The 17,310-nt window shown below is 37.0% G+C and overlaps 2 protein-coding genes and 1 pseudogene across 2 annotated transcripts; all 3 read left to right on the forward strand.

Moving 5' to 3' along the window:
* The first annotated feature begins 424 nt into the window (after positions 1-424).
* Positions 425-1,646, forward strand: LOC138197744 (myeloid-associated differentiation marker homolog). Its single transcript, XM_069148625.1, has 2 exons — positions 425-676; positions 1,068-1,646. Exons 1-2 carry the CDS (start codon positions 425-427, stop codon positions 1,644-1,646), a joined length of 831 nt encoding a protein of 276 aa, XP_069004726.1.
* Positions 1,647-5,749: 4,103 nt separating this feature from the next.
* Positions 5,750-11,216, forward strand: LOC138197670 (interferon-induced protein 44-like). The gene is made up of 7 exons (XM_069148528.1): positions 5,750-5,762; positions 5,855-5,888; positions 6,516-6,714; positions 8,207-8,356; positions 10,094-10,265; positions 10,398-10,498; positions 10,629-11,216. The coding sequence occupies exons 1-7, from the start codon at positions 5,753-5,755 to the stop codon at positions 10,788-10,790; spliced, it is 828 nt and encodes a 275-aa protein (XP_069004629.1). The 5' UTR covers positions 5,750-5,752; the 3' UTR covers positions 10,791-11,216.
* A 3,355-nt stretch (positions 11,217-14,571) lies between these two features.
* LOC138197745 (cell death-inducing p53-target protein 1-like) lies at positions 14,572-16,375 on the forward strand (annotated as a pseudogene).
* The last annotated feature ends 935 nt before the right edge of the window (positions 16,376-17,310 follow it).

The raw sequence follows: 17,310 nt of genomic DNA on the forward strand, positions 1-17,310 counted from the left end.
CCATAGCGCCAGTGAGTATGTTTTAAGGTTCTCCATCCGTCCGTCAGTGTCATAGGGTTCAGTTCCTCTAATACTGAAACAATATCCATATATCTTTATTGACCAAGCAAAACTGATAAGTAAATGGAAACAGTTAGCCTCCCACACACACAGACACATGATGCTGTCACATACATTTGTGCAGTTCTGATAGGGTGGCACCAAGTGAGTGGCAGAAGTTCCACATTCACTTTACTTTCTGTCACATTCAGACAGCATTAACGAGACCAGCGGCTACAACGTAAACCAAAGAGCTACTCAGAAAAGTACGTTACAAATCAGCAAGGACAGACTAGACAAGCTGGTCAAGAAGTGGGAGATATCCTCTTTAAACCTGACTGAAAAACTATCCAGAACCACAACTGACCTCAGTACTACAGTCAGCATGGTTACGCTGGACGTCGGGACACACATTGTTCGGATACTGGAGGTGATCTTCACCTGTATCTCCTTCTGCCTGGTGGCGTCAGTGGGCCACACCACCGACACCTTTTGGACGTGGTGCATGTTCACCTGGTGCTTCTGCTCCTGTGTCTCCCTCCTCATACTCGTCCTGGAATTCTACGGCTGGAAGGATAAGCTGCCCATTTCCTGGTGTGACTTCAATATGGCCTTTGCCATGTTGCCTACCCTGATGGTGTGTACCTTTGTTTTTTTTTGTTTTTTTTAAATACTCTGATGTTATTTGTCTATTTCTGTGGGTATTGCTGCAGGCTGTAAGTACATTAGTGACTGAACATTACTGCCGCAGAGAAAATTCAAATCTAGTTTTTGATGCGGACACTAAATGTAGAAAATTATAAACATGAAGTAGGACATGTTTTAAGCGAATAAAGCATGTGAGCTGTATTCATTAACACATGACACTGATTATACTTCTATATTGTTGAAATTGTAAGAGGGTTTTATTAGGTTTGTGGGAGTTTTTTTCTTTTATAGCTGTATCAAAAATCTGTGATGTGTTAAATTAACTTCCATCCTAAAGAAAGGATGTTTTCACGCTCGCTTTTGATCTTTCTGTCATACAGATGCTGACAGCCTCCATCATCTATCCTGTGTATTTCACTCACTCCGGCAACAGCAGACAGATTGCCGCCTCTGTCATTTCCTGTCTGACCTGCATTCTGTACTGCTTTGAGGTCGGGCTGACCTGTACCAAACTTTGGGAGGATGGTGGATTTCTTTCCACAGTGCCAGGCCTCCTCAAGATTCTGGAGGCCTTTGTGGCCTGTATCATCTTCATCTGTTTGGACGAGAACCAGTACAACCACTTCCCAGGGCTCCAGTGGTGCGTCGCTGTCTACTCCATTTGCTTCATTTTTGCCCTCTTGGTCATCACTTCTGCCATCTGCCGCCTGCTGTTGCCCTTCCCTTCATCATTTAAAAAAGTCTTGAAAGTCTGCAATGTGCTGGCAGTGTTGATGTACATCACAGCTGTGGTCATCTGGCCACTTTACAGCTTCAAGAACAATCCCAAACCAAGCTACTGTGGAAGCTCAGTTTCCTGTCCATGGAATAAGCTAGTTGTTATCACCTTCTTGACCTGTTTCAACCTCGTTGCTTACATTGTGGACACGGTTTGTTGCTTTAAGTTGACCCTTTCTTGACAGCAGAACATAGGTTACAAAAACTGCCTCAGCATTGAACTCAGGAGTATTTTTCGAACACTTTTTGCATCAAAGCTGTTTTCATGATTCTTGTAGATTTGATCTGAATGAGAGAAGCTTCTTTCTGTTGTTTATTTTGCTTTCTTTGAGACCGTGAAACTGACTGTTTCTAATTTCTAACATATGTTCAGAGCTGTAGTCACAATTTATTCTGTTTCTCTTTTTACATTAAGTTCCTATTACTACACCATTGATACGACCTATGACTGACTCAGTCGCAGTTGCAAACTAATCTAGAGCTGACTCTTTCTGATCTTACTGTGTGAAATAAGAATAAGCTGTAAAGGTGTGAGAGGTGTGTGCATGCTTACATCTTCACATCATTATTATTTGGTTGTTTCTGCACCTCAGTAAGTTACAATCATGTCTGAAGGAATGGATCTTATAGCGTTAATATGTTTAATCATTAAATACTATGTCCTTCTTAAAGAATGCTTACAAAGGTGTGTCAAAATATGCACACACTAAAACAAACAGCAGCTTTGAGCTCACAACTCCATCCCCATTATTCTATAAAAACAGTGATTAGCCACTGCATATGCATGTTTTAAAACCATTAGTCACAGAGCTAAAACGATTAGTCAAGAAGTGGGAGGGGCCACAATAGATTTATATTACTGCTTTCAACTTTCGAGAAATCCTGGTTTGTCCTTCTTTTTGGCAGACAGTTCTAAATACATGGACATAAAAAACAAATCAACAGATGAATTTATAGTAGAAGTTGTAATTCTAGCTTTAAGTAACATTGACTTCATTATTATTGAAAAAGATTTAAGGTTTTAAACAAACTTCTGTCACAAAACGTTGTACAATATACATTTATTGATTCAAGAAAATAAGAGTAATGTGGTTTAGATATTTCTATGTTTAGCCTTCTATATTTAAAGCAAGTACTCATTCAAGATTAACACCAGTTTTCTTATCTTATGAATATCAGTAATAACTAATAATAATGAGCACATTTAGGTGTTACATAACCTTTGCTCTCTCATGCATTTGACAAAGTCATAGTCTACTCCGCAGAGTGGAAACACAAGAGAGAAAAATTAAAAGATAGAAGCAAAAAAAGACACATTGGGTGGAGAGGAAGCGACTATAAAGACAAATATTTGCAAAAATCTTGCAGTGATTTCAGAATAGTACTATCGCAGCGTTTGTTTGTTTTTAAATGTTCTTTTTTAAAATAGTATAAAGATATTTTTTTCTTTTGGCTGCTTAAAATGTAAATATTGATAAAACGAAATATGATCACAATGCTTCAGTAAATACACTTAAACACTTTACTATGGTTTCTTAGGTTTTCTTTAAAGACAGATTTATTAGATATAGATGCTAAACAACATCATTTAGTCCTAATTATTCCATTAAAAATGCCCTCCAAACTCTCCCTTTTATCCACCCAGAAACAGCACCTGAAGTAAACAAATAAACAGGATTAGAGCAATTTTCCTTGGGATATGACCTCCACTCCCTCACTGTGTCATACGCTACTTTCTGAGCTGGGTTTGTGCCGAGGACCAGAGTCCAGTGTACGCCGCAAAAGTGAAAAAGAAAATCCTTTAATGAATAAGCAGCTGTAACATATGGAGTTGGATTTGTTGAAAGGTGTCATCTTTCTTTTTTCTTATGTAAGAAAGTATGACCTTGATTACTTCTTGTCTTTTTTTTTTAGCCGGTTGGTAACTTAAAAGGACGTTATTCAAATGTCACATGTAATCCTGCAGCCATTGTGCTGCCTGGTACACCAATCTGCGTGAGTGAACCAGGGTCGAACAGAGTAACTGAAGCGTGGAAACTCTGCTCTTCTTCTCATCTCAGTCTGTCAGAAAGACAGTTACATTTAGGTAAACAGACTATGTACTGTGTGTTAGACGTAACAGGAAATTGCAAACGGCAGAGGCTGCTTTGATTTGAATTACACCTTTAACAGCCGGAAAAAAGCAACACAAACGTAACTAAACTTAATACAGATTGTCAAACAAGGCACATCTGTGTTATGAGTGGCTACCTGCTCAGTCACATCAAAGCAAACACTTTTTACCCTCATTAGAGTGTCTTTGTCTTCATTGTCACATTCAAACTCAACCACCAACTTCATGTTTGTGGTTAACTTTGCACTACAATTTAACACATTCCATTACAAGTAATAAAAGAAATGAATAAAAACTAAGATAGATCAGTGCTACTTCATTCATTGATAACTTGCTCAAAAGACTTGTGCCAGACGAAGAGAGAAAACGTGAAGTGGTATCCAGACTGTTGTTTTGGACAAATACGTGACCTTTTAGCACATCTCTTCTTGATAGATGTCTGTTTAACATGGCCTGTAAAGTGAATATAGCTGCTGTTACCATGTGGTTTGCTCAACCACACTGTAATTATGAACAAAGTGCATTTCCTTGAAGTCATGTGGTTGGCTGTTACTTGAAAAACAAGAAAGTGAAAGCAGACGGTTGAACTATAAAAAGGCGTTTGCATTATTTATTTGCATTGGCACTCTGTTCACAGGTAAGGGATTTTTCAGATTCAAATCCAACCACTTTATGATAATGTGAAAAAGTAAATGATCTCTACTAATTATCCTCTGATTTGGGTTACTCGTATGATGCTATTATTATTATTATTATTATTATTATTATTATTATTATTCCATTCTCAATTTAAATGTTGCCCAGATGTAGTGTTAAAAAATACAAATAAATGAACCAAAGGTTTTTTTTTCAAATTCAACTGTTCTGAATGTTTCAGCTGCTTTATTTATTCAATTTTATGTTTATACTGTAGTACTTGTACTATACACACTTTTATAAAATATCTACTGCAATTCATTAACTATGTTGCGCTTGAATCGGAAATATTGCAATTATGACGCTGCTTGGATAAAAAAAAGAAGAGTGTGGATCATAAAATTCTGTCACCTGATGACAACTGATGTCATTCTCATCCATCGGAAAAGATATTTATAAATTCAATAAAATACGACATAAAACTGTTCATTTCGGTTGTTTTCTCTGTGTTAAGAAAAAAATAGCTTATGTTATATGCCAACAAATTACTTTTGGGAATGGCATTTATATTTTTTTCATCCCAACAATATCTTTGTGGACTTTTTCATACTAAACTTTGCTGTGTGCTTTCGATTTGTTCAAACGTGATGTTGGGGAGTGCAAATTTTGAAGGTGCACTTGAATGCAGCACAGCACACTGTGAAGTGAAAAACAAGAAAAAGAAAGCAAATGGTTAAACTATAAAAAGGTGTTCGCATTGGCACTCTGTTCACGGGTGAAGGCTTTTTCAGATTCAAATCCAACCACTTTATGGTAATGTGAACAAGTAAATGATCTCTACTAATTATCCTCTGATTTTGGTTACTCGTATGATGTGATGATTATTATTATTATTATTATTATTATTATTATTATTATTATTATTATTCCATTCTCAATTTAAATGTTGTCCAAATGTAGTGTTAAAAAATACAAACAAATGAACCAAAGGTTTTTTTTCAAATTCAACTGTTCTGAATGTTTCAGCTGCTTTATTTATTCAATTTGTCTGACTTTTTTTGTTATGTTTATACTCATACTTGTGTGTAGTACTTATACTAAACACACTTTCATAAAATATCTACTGTAATTCAATAACTATGTTGATCCTGACTTGTTAATGGCCCTCAAAATGAAAAATAGCTTGACCATTATTTATATTTAAGGGGCTTTGATATAACATTGACATGAATGTTGAACATAACTAAGATCCTGATGATTTCTATAATGTCTTATCACCTTCATATTTTTTGCCACAAAACATTTACAATTTTTTTTATTCCCGTTATATATTTACTGGATATGTCAATAAAATTTTCACTCTCTTATGGAATTTTATTTTTTTGTTCTATTTTGAAAATAACAAAACATTCATTATTTTTACTACTAAGATGATCAATTCATGTTAACATCTGATTTTAGGCCATCACTAAATTCCCTCTTCAGGTATTTTTCTGTAAGTTAATGCCCCCTTTCTTTGAACTTTCTCATTTCACAGATATGGGAGGCGGTAAGTCGTGATTACATTCTCAACTTCTTTTAAAAGGTTCTCATGGTTATTATTCACATTTTACAAATGATAACATTGAATTTTCCCTTTAGCATTATTTAGTCAGCCATGGAGGCCTTTGCCAGCGTGAGTATTGTCATATAATCCTATATCAGTAATCATTTGAATAGTGTGATTATGGTGTAAACAAAGTTTAAATATACAGACACCAATAAGGGACCATCAACCCCTTTTTTTTTTTTTTTCATCTTTTTTCATTTATTTTACTTCTTTATGTTTGTAAAATAATGGACACTTTTAGCATATTTATCCACATTCAGGAAATATTGGTAGAATGACGTGTATCCACAGTGCCTTCATATCTACTCTCTAATCTCACTAAGTACCAGAAATACTGATGTTATTGTCTCTTCTTTGCTGGGCTTTCCAGAAAGTGCAGATGTCTGATAAGAAGGGCCAGAGTGATCTTGGCTGTTTGTATACCATGGTGGAAAATCCTCAGAAATAAATGAAATTAAAAAAAATTATAATCTGAATGCCACACACCAGGCATAGATATTTTTGAATATTCAAAGACTAACAGCCCAATTGAAGATTTTTTGACACAACAGTGTGAGAAACATAAAGTCATTGTGGTGCAGCTGTGTTCTGTTATGTTAGCGGATTGTTGTATGTTACAACAGAACATCGATAACAGTTTTGTGAAATCAAAAATAAAATACAGTATTTTAGAATAATTTGTTTTTTTTCTAGGAACTACCAGGAAAATCTTAAATTTGTGAAAAATTACCGGCCTCAAAACAAAGAGGTCAAACATCTCAGGATTCTGCTTCATGGACCAGTTGGTGCTGGCAAGTCCAGTTTCATCAACTCTGTTAACAACATATTTCAAGACAGAATTACTGGCCAAGCTTTGGCAGATGCTATCTCTGGGACCAGCTTTACCAAGGCGGTATGTACACCTGTTGATTTTGGTGATTACAAAAAAAATGTCATCCATAGATCCATATGTACCTGTAAAGATAGGGTAAGAAGATTACACGAGTAACCAAAAGAAAATCGTAAGGAAATAGAATTACCGCCTCATTCCTGTATGCCTCCAGCAACCAGTCAAGTTGCTGTTCCCATCCATCTTAGTCCAGACTCAACGCGTAAACCCATATTCTATTGAAAATAGACCAAAGATAACATATCAAATGTTGAAATTGAGAAATGTAATTGCTGTTATTGTTTGAAAATATATAGATTTGACTTTATTAATCCCACAGCTGGGAAATTCGGTAATATATGATCATTTTGAATTTGATGCCAGCAACACATTTAAAAAAAAGTTGGGACAGGGGCATGTTTACCATTGTGGTGTTGCTCTTTTGTTGAACAATACTCTGCAAAGGTTTGGTAACTTAGGGGAGACCAGTTGCTGGAGTTTTGGAAGTGAAATGTTGTCCCATTCTTGCCTGATAGAGGATTTCACCTGCTCAACAGTTTTTTGATCTTCCTTGTCTTATTTTTTTGTTACATGATGCTCCAAATGTTTCAATGGGTGACAGGTCTGGACTGCAGGCAGGCCAGTTTAACACCTGGCTTCTTCTGCTACGGTGCCATGCTACTATAATACATGCAGAACATGATTTGGCATTGTCTTGCTGATATAAGCAAGGCCTTCCCTGAAAAAGACGTTGTCCGTGTGACAGCATATGCTATGTTGCCCCAGATGTGCAATGCCATGTGTACTAATGCATCCTTATAGAATCACGGATGCTGGCTTTTGAACTGTGTGCTGAAAACAAGCTGGCGCTCTCCTCTTTAGCCCGGATGACAACGCGGCAATGAATACTAAATATAACCTAAAATTTTGATTGGTTCGACCACAGGACAGATTTCCACTTCGCCTCTTTCCATCTTAGGTGAGCTCGGGCCCAGAGAAGGCAGTTATTTTTACAGCTTGATGAACCCGTCACCAGCTTCACTGCTGAGAGACTCTTCCTCTCTTGAATGCTTTATTTATACTCAATCCTGTTACTGACATGTTCCCAGTTGACCTTATTAGTTGAGATGTCCCACCAGGTGTTACACGTCTTTTTTGCCACTGTACCAACTTTTAAAAAATGTGTTGCCTCCCTCAAATTTAAAATGAGCAGATATTTTTTGTGAAAATTTTTTTTTTTTAGTTTTAACATTTGATATATTGTCTTTGTTCCATTTTCAATTCAATGAAATGTTCTATTTTAGTTATATTATCTTATTTATATTTTTACATAGAGTCTCAACCTTTTTGGAAATAGAGTTATATTATAATTAAAAACAAGCAAGTTAAACAGATTACAGTGAAAATACAGGGCCACACACACAACATCAATGCAACAAAACTGATTACACATGTAATTTCTACTTAATTCTAATAAATTATAATGATGTACATAACTGTGCCTTCTACTTCACAGTACACTACTTACAAAATCAAAACAAAGGCGGGGAAGTTTTGTTCTTTGGTTTTCAACGACATCATGGGCTTTGAGCAAAATATTGACGATGGAGTTCGTGTGGAAGATATCGTACAGGTCCTGAAGGGACATGTGCCAGAAGGTTACAAGGTGGAACCATTTGAACTCATAATTTTTTACTTCTGGCTGCGCTACAGTGCAGATGTGTTTTCTTCAGCTCCCTGCTTGCTCTCAGCTTTAGCTGTGCTTTGCGCTTTTTCTCCAATCTGCGAGTTTTCTGGCAGATCTAACTCGAATGTTCACTCCACCACTGGAACTCTCCCTGCACAACAGTTATGAGCTATTGCTTCAGAATGAAGTGTGCGATAACACTAAGTGTTTGGAAACTGGTAATTACACTACCAGTAATAAGGCTAATCGAAGCAAGAGAAACAGCCCCAAAATCACTGCTGGATCGAGAGCCAGAAAAGACACAGCCAGAGTCACACAGGAACCAAGCACTATTTTGATCGGGGACACCATAACCAAGCATATTAAAATGGCAAAGACTGAAAATCTGCACTTGGATAGCACAGATGCTGTTGATATTGACAGATCTGATGCTCTTAAACCTGAGCGCAGCCTTCGATACGATTGACCGTGATATCCTGATCAATCGTCTTGGGGAGTCGGTTGGTCTGTCCGACAGTGTCTTAAACTGGTTCAAAACATACATCAGAGGAAAGAAGTTTTATGTCAGCATTGGAGCTCACGTGTTAGAGAAAAATGACAACTGCTGTGGGGTTCAACAGGGAAGCTACCTCGGTCCTTCACTTTTCTCACTTTACATGCTGCCACTGGGGAACATCATTAGAGAGAACAGTTTGTTTTCATAGTTATGCAGATGACACACAACTGTACATCGCTGCTGACAGTGTCGAAAACGTATTTTTTCCACCTCAGAAACATCGCCACGGTGTGTCCGTTTATAAATCAGACAGATGCCGAAAAGTTGATTCATGCCTTCCTTTCTAGCCGACTGGACTACTGTAATGCACTTTTTTACTGGTCTACCAAAGAAACAACAGATAGACTTCAGCTCATCCAAAACTCTGCAGCTCGAGTATTAACCAGAACCAAGAGAAGAGAACACATCAGTCCAGTTCTGGCTGCTCTGCACTGGCTGCCTGTAAGACACAGGATTGACTTTAAGGTCCTCCTCCTCACATACAAAGCTCTAAATGCGCTCGGACCAAGTTACATCTCTAACTCTCTGGTGAACTATGAGCCTTCAAGAACACTGAGATCATCTGCTGCTGGTTTATTGGAGGTTCCCAGCAACAGCCGAAAGAAAATTCAGCTTTTGTCAGCTACGCTCCAAAGCTGTGGAACAAACTACATGTAGATATCAGGGAAGCTAGCTCAGTTAATACTTTTAAAAGAAAGCTCAAAACATATCTTGTTACATTAGCCTTTAACTAACTACTTTTGAAGCTCTCTTGCACTTGCCTGCACTTGAACTACCGTGCCTTTTAAAATGGATATTGCTTATTTTATATTTTAACTCTATTTGTTTAATTTTATGCATTTTATCGGTTCTTATGCATTTCATCTGTTCTCATGCATTTTATCTGTTCTTATACATTTCATTGCTTTTCATTATTTTTAAATGTTCCTTTATATATTTTTTTAATGCAAATACTGCATATAATTATTATGATGTAAAGCACTTTGAACTGCATTTGCTGTATGAAAGGTGCTTTACAAATTATTATTATTATTTAAGTTGTGTTTTTATGTTTTGCATTTAACTAACTTTAAATGCAGTTCATTGCTCTGAAATATCTAAATGTCATTGTTTAATGGATCTCTTAAATGGTTAATATCTTGTTTTAAATTGTTTTCTAGTTCCTTCAATCACACCCAGTGACACAGAATGATCCTGGCTACAACTCAACTCCCACTCTGGATGACAGGGTCCACGTTCTTATCTCTGTTTTTCCAGCAAATACAATATCTCTAATAAGTGATGAGGTTGTGAAGAAGTTGAGAGATGTCAGACTAGTAGCCAGTGAAATGGGTAAGAGTGGACGTCACAAAAGTTATTATTTTATATGGATTAATGGTACTATACTGGGTTTTATAATTGAACTGCCTCCCTTCTCCCCAAAAAACAAATGCTTAAAATACTGATTGATTTCTGTGTCAACAGGAATTCCCCAGCTGGCTATTATCACCAAAGTTGATGAAGTCTGTCCTAAGGTGAAAGGAAATGTAAAGAACATCTATAAGAGCAAATATCTGAAGGATCAGGTAAGTTTCTGGTGTTCATTTTATTTCAGATGTATTTTTAGATCTTGATAACTTGGAATAAATTGCACATTGGTCACCACTGTGCAGCAAATGAAACTAATAACAGAAATGCTCTTAATTCAAAACTTAGGTTGACCAAGTCCAGATGTTGCTGGGCATTCCACCGAACTGCATCTTCCTTGTGAAGAACTATCATTCAGAGATGGAAACAGATGACGACATTAATGCTCCAATACTGTTCGCACTGAAACAGATGATTCACTTTGGAGAAGACTTCCTCAACAACCAGTAGATCTAATGTACTGCTGAGGCACAGCTTGCATAATTAAGGCAGAATAGAAATAGCTTGCTTGGTAAAAATATTCAATGATGTGCATCGCACATTTTTTATTTATTTATTTTTTTTTTCATTTTCAAGCATGTTATGCATATAATAGTCATTCAATCACGCAAGACTTCCTTTCATGTTTCTTATTTGAGTTCAAAACTTGGTTGAAATGTTTGTTTTTGGCTGTTATTTTTCATATGTAACCATGACTTGTTAAATAATGTATTATGAATTATATCCTTCATCAAAGCAAGCAGTGTTTACGCTCATTGGAGTGAATGATAAAAAACCTGAGTGTCTTTATGTCACAATCAAGTCACATTTAAGTCAAGCACCGACTTCATATTTGTGGTTAACTTTACTACAATTTCAATTAAAAAAAACCCCATCAACAACACAGAGTGCGTCATTCCTTCTTTGATGACCTCTGTGAAAGATGTGTCAGATAGAAAGAAAGAAAGTTAGTTGCGTTAGATGTTGTTTTGGACAATTATGTTGTGTTTCACCAGATCTCTTCCAGTTACAGAGATATTTACAGCCCTTCCCAAGATGGTTTTACATTTTTCTTTCACCTTATTATCCATTTGGGTCACCATGAAGGTAGAAAGTTTATGATCAGAGATTCTCCTCTTTGACAAGATGAATGTTTGACTTGTCTACACAAGATTGTCAGGCGTGGATCAGCATTCACGTTTATAATGCACTTACAGTAGCACAATTTTTGCAATAAAGAAGTGCGCTTCTTTTTAAATGAATGTTGATGTATTGATTTTAGGTCATTGATGAGTCACAATGTTTTCTTGTTTTTAGATAAATGTTGCTATGGTCCTGTAGTTAATCCTGAGAAGACTCTTATTTGTTTTGATTGCATTTTGAATTTTAGGGGTAACCATTCTGCTGAGCTGCGTGTTGGTCCAGGAAACTGTCTGAAGAGTTCTGAAGATGTACAGACTTTCTGCTGTCCTAATGTCGTTGGGGAGCTCAGTCCACCATTTAGGAGCCAGGACAGCAAACAGTCGTGATTTTGTGTTTAGCTCGCAGTGAGGGAGCGATAAGTCGATTGGCAGATGCAGAGCGGAGTGAACGGGATGGGGTGTAAGGTTTGACCATGTCCTGGATTTGGCTGGACCCGATCTTTTCACAGCACGGTACGCAAATACCAATGTTTTGAAATGGATGTGGGCAGCTACTGGTAACCAGTGAAGGGAGCAGAGGAGCGGAGTAGTGTGAGAGAATTTCGGGAGGTTAAAGACTAGTCGAGCTGCGGCATTCTGGATGAGCTGCAGAGGACGAATGGCATTAGTAGGTAGACCTGCCAGGAGGGAGTTACAGTAGTCTAGGCGTGAGATGACCAGAACTTGGACCATGTGGACATGACTGATAACTGATTTGATCATCCATCAGAGAATGGGCAGAATGCCTTTGGATAAGTGTGTCAATATCAAATAAATGCACAGTAAAGATATATATAGCCATAAATCAGTCAAGTTAAAATAAAAATCAATTATAAAATAGATTTACCGTCACTAAACAAATGTGAATCCCTCTATAGTCCTCTATTTCTTTACAAGCTGAGTTTCAAACAAAAAAATAAAAAATAACAGCACTGTTTTCCTTTTCTGCTGCCTGTACCAAAAAACAAACAAACGGAATTAAAAAAAACGGCTTGATTTAGTTTTATGGCAATTTCTTGATGCGTTTTTTTTCTTGTTGAACAGAGAACTGAAGAAAGTTAGAAAGTCACACGGAAGTAAACAAAATCTTTCAAAATAAAAGGGAAGAAGACTTAAGACCCCAAGATGGATCTTACGTCGGATGGATGGATGGATGGATGGATGGATGGATGGGTGGATGGAGATTCCTGTGTAGTCCACAGAGTGAATCTATCAGGCCCCACTACAATTCCACTGTTTTCATAATACAATTTGTAGGCCTACAAGTCTTGACTTGTCCATGTATGAGCTTTGTGATTCACATTACTTCAAAACAATGACATTTCCTGACTATGTCAGGGAATGTGTATGAATGCATCACTTTTGTAAAGGACATCGTTTTTCAGATGCTGTCCATCCATCCATCCATCCATCCATCCATCTATCTATCTGTCTGGATAATGGCCCCTCTCGCCGCTGAGCTTTTATTTTGAAAGATGTATTTTACTTCCGTGTCACGACTCCAACTTTCTTCATTCTTGAAGTTAACAAGAAAATGTAAACATAGGAATTGGCATAAGACCTAAATCGACCCGTTTTTTTTTTTTTTTTTTTTTTAAGTTTTTTTTTTTTTTTTTCTGATTCTGTGAGGAGAAAGGTAAAAACATCTCAGGCTTCAGTTTTGGTTTCAAACGGAAAAAACAACTGCCATGAACATCCGCGGACACAGCCCACTAAATCTCTGTTAACTCATGAATGCGTCGGTCATATTAATATAATAACATTATAAAGAAATGCTGTTTTTATAGGGACGATTTGTGCACATTTGGCTAATGATATTTCTGTACATTTACTGAAGTGTTATTGTCAGTGCAAGACATTTACTTATATTGAATTTTTTTTTTTCAAAGTGGTATTAGTACTTTTAGTAAAATAACGATCAATATTTTTATAACGGCAGTGTGCACAAAAACAATGCAACAATATGTGAGGGGGTGCTCAGTGACTAAGCTACAGGAAATTATCATTTGCATCTCCAGTTTTCTTTGACCTCATGGGGGCAACAAGTTTCACCTCAATGATTAGCTCTGCAACTTCTCTGTTTTGGTTCACTCTCACTGCTCTCATAATCATTTTTCACTTTAGCATTCAACGTATTAAAAAAAAAAAAATTATGAAAAGCTTTTTACATTACCTGCTCATAACCTGGTGAATATAGTGGAGTATTAAGCAGCTCAAGAGCCCAATATTTCCCTCAGGAGTTGGTAGTGAATACTGGATTCATTTTCATCAGGTGGACATAAACACAACTCCATAATGAATGAAAAAGTGTGGCTTGTGTAAAAGCATCTACATGGTGACAGAGAACAAACGAGAGTGCTGAATGGAAAGTAAATGCTGGATTTACTTTAAAGCAAAAGATTTTAGCTAAAATATGACCCCCCTCCAACTCCCTCCTCTAAATGTGAATGTGTTCGATCACTAAACTGACCTCAGCTCAGTAAACCAGTCTAATCTGATCCCCAGTATCATTTAGTATCACATCATTTTGAGGTATGATTGTTAGCTTCTAAACTCTCCTTTGCTCCACCTTCATTTGACAAAACCTTTTTTCCCCTCTGAACTCTTTTTTTATGTAACCAAACTGAAAACTTTTTAGGTCATGGTTACAAATTCAAATATTAGTTTGGCTCCAGTTTGTATGTAGTGAATTACACACTTTCAAAACCCTTCCCATATTGTTACTGAAATAGGAAGTGTTCACATATTGTTTGTGCCTGCAGTACATTACATTGGGGAAATGAAATGTCCATGCAAAGTAACCAGTGTTTATCATCTCCATACAATACATTACACACTTTAAAGACTGTCTAGATTGGTAAAGGGGCCCTTGTGCATGTGGATGGAGGTTTTCCCTAAAAACGATCGGCAAAACCATTAGATTGTATCAGACATATGTTGTTTACTGTTATTTATACTGTTAATGCACCAGAGAGATACAATCAATATATTTATTGAGTTTATATTTGTATTTATTTACTTGAAAACCATGAATAATATACATTTCTCATATTCAGTAAGGGTTTCTAAAGATGGAAAAAGAATACCCACCACAGGAACCAGCTCCACCCTACCCCGGCCCACCCATCTCACCCATCTATGAAGGTGCGATGTCTCAGCCAGGAATGTACCCTCAGCCGGACTTCTCCCCTGCAGGAGGATACGAGGGAGGTCTATGTCTCTGGTCCTAGCATGTCATCCTTCTTTTTTGTGAAACAAATTCAATGTGCCATTGTTCTTAAGTTTGCATGCTCTTTAAGCAACTTATATACACATACAATTTGTTAAAATACATTATCTAAACAAAGTCCACCCTAAAAAGAGGAAACATACTGCAGCTGTGGAAAGTGTTATGGAAAGGCATTCAGAAGAATCCTTCCATGTTTTGGTCGACTGTATGTTTCCTCTGCCAGGTGCTCCCTTTGTTCTGTCCCCGGCTGCACCCGCCACAACAGGTGAGGCAACCTGATGCAGGCAAATACAGTTCTATTCAACCATATGACAAATGATTCTCTGTACCATTTCTCAGACCACATGCATGAGGATACATGCATGCACATGTTAAAGGTTAATTGCTATCCTTACTCCTATACTATACTCCTACTACTACTACGACAACGACAAGGACTGTAGTGCCCTCTGTGTTTGGATGGCTCAGTAATTTAAATTTAAATACTGGGACCACAGAAATGGTAATGGTAAAAAAAAAAAAAACCTCCTCATTAAATCACAGTTGTTGCACTATTGACAACCTCTACTGGTGATGTTGAGTCAGTGCATATTGTACATTTTATCCTTGAGTCTGGTGATGACAGCCATTAGCGTGTAGTTTACAGGAACAGAAATAGCCGGCACAACATGCAGCTTTTGCCCTCTCAATGCACAGTCACGAGTGAGGTCGCCTTCATCTTTCAAGTATGCGAACATTAATTGAACTCTGCACATGTTTGTGGCTGCATCTACTGAGACTGAATGTGTCTGCGTGTATCCACCAGAGGTCAGGATTTATCCTCATCATGGAAATCTGATGTTAAGGTGCACACTTGTGTGAACACCTCCTCCAGCTTGATCAGCCAATGTTCGACTAGTTTAGCTGCATGTTTTGTAATTACATGAAGGCATCGATGGCCAAACACAGCAGTGAGAAATGGATTTACAAATGAGGCGCTGCTGTCTATTTAAGCTTGTACAAGTGAAATTTGAACACAACAGAATAAAGAAACAAAACTTTTAGTACATGTGTTTTACGTTTCTCATCCCTTGTGACTCCCTTGATACTAACACCTGCACTAGAGGATGTCCCAGGACAAACTGTGTGTTAATACTGCCTGCAGACAGTGATCACCAAAACAAGGCGCAAAGTGGGCCAGAAGAGCATATTTTTTTTGTGCCACCTTTTGGGTAAACTTTGGGTAGTTTGGGTAAACTTCCTGTACATTTAGTTTTTTATGGAAACAATAAATAGAGAAATTTCAAACTAAAAATCTGAACCTATAGATAAAAGATCCCACTTTACAAATGATTATTGCTTAAGGTACAAAACTGGAATTAATATAATTCCCCTTTTTTCCAACTATAGGTGTTTTCTTTGCTGCTGGATCCCGTTCTGCATTGATTCCTGTAAAGATGTGGAGCACCGCTGTCCATCCTGCAACATGGTCATCTACATATACAAGCGATTGTGAAACTATCCCTCACTCTAAATGGGTCAGGTCTATCTGTAAATTATTAATAATCTTATTTGCCCGCTAACATTCTTGACATACTAATCAGATTAATTCAATATGGACTCTTCCACTCCTGACTGGGCATTTGATCACTCTTTTCTATCTCAATATGAACTGTAATTTTATATGTATTTCTATAGGAACTAATGTTTATCATTCATTGTAACTTTTATAAATTATCAAACAAAGGATATAAACCAACAAACATGTCAATAAAAATAATTATTTAACTGCCTAATGAATTGTTCTTGTTTGTCCTGTGGTGAATCCAGTTCATTTTTTTGGGAGTACATCCTGCTCCCTCTATTTCATACACTGTAAACCCAAATGCTCAAAATTATTAAATGGATTTAGTAGCAAACATTTTAATAAATAAAAAAATCGACTAACGAATATTTTGAGTTCCTGTGACATTTTCTTCCTTTTGACTTAAATAAACGGATAATATTTGATTAAAATAACTATTTTTGAGCATTAAGTAAGCAAAACTTATATGAGCACTGTCGGGCTGTATTATGCATGCAATCATACAATGTAGTCACTATGATCAAGAAAAACAATATAGAAAGCAATGAGGAAGATCAAGAGCCAAAAATACCAGGATGTCCTACTACATCTGGTTGCATTTTGCAGTAAGCAGGCCAGCATGCTTCTCTGGCTGTTCTGACCCACAATTCTCTGCGCAGTGAAAGAGTCATCACATCGATGTGCAAAAGGTAGGACTCTTTGAACTCATCATTTCAGTTATCAGGTATTTAAAAAAAAAAAAGAAAAAAAAAGTTTTGCAATGAACTATTTTTAACTTGCAGTGCATTGCTAAAACCTATTCAAATGCTAACAGTTCTCCTAAATGATTAATACCTTGTTTTAAATTGTTTTGTAGCTCACCTGTGAGCCAGGCTCCAAATCATCTCCCACTATGGCTAGAAGGGTCATGATCTGGTCTCTGTTGTTCCCGCAAATACAGTATCTCTAATAAGTGACGAGGTTGTGAAGATGAGAGACGTCAGACTAGCAGCCAGTGAAATGGATAAGAATGGACAT

Source organism: Embiotoca jacksoni, unplaced genomic scaffold, assembly GCF_022577435.1.
Source record: "Embiotoca jacksoni isolate LCO1_2020_lvr unplaced genomic scaffold, fEmbJac1.0.p SCAF_15, whole genome shotgun sequence".
Lineage (NCBI taxonomy): Eukaryota > Metazoa > Chordata > Actinopteri > Embiotocidae > Embiotoca > Embiotoca jacksoni.

What these genes read in the sequence shown, in the direction of transcription:
- LOC138197670 (XM_069148528.1), top strand. An exon ending in CCATGGAGGCCTTTGCCAGC is followed by an intron (nt 5,889 to 6,515) that starts GTGAGTATTGTC and finishes TTTTTTTTCTAG; the next exon opens with GAACTACCAGGAAAATCTTA. An exon ending in ACTAGTAGCCAGTGAAATGG is followed by an intron (nt 10,266 to 10,397) that starts GTAAGAGTGGAC and finishes CTGTGTCAACAG; the next exon opens with GAATTCCCCAGCTGGCTATT.
- LOC138197744 (XM_069148625.1), top strand. Translation starts at nt 425, where the DNA reads ATGGTTACGCTGGACGTCGGGACACACATTGTTCGGATACTGGAGGTG. An exon ending in CCATGTTGCCTACCCTGATG is followed by an intron (nt 677 to 1,067) that starts GTGTGTACCTTT and finishes TCTGTCATACAG; the next exon opens with ATGCTGACAGCCTCCATCAT.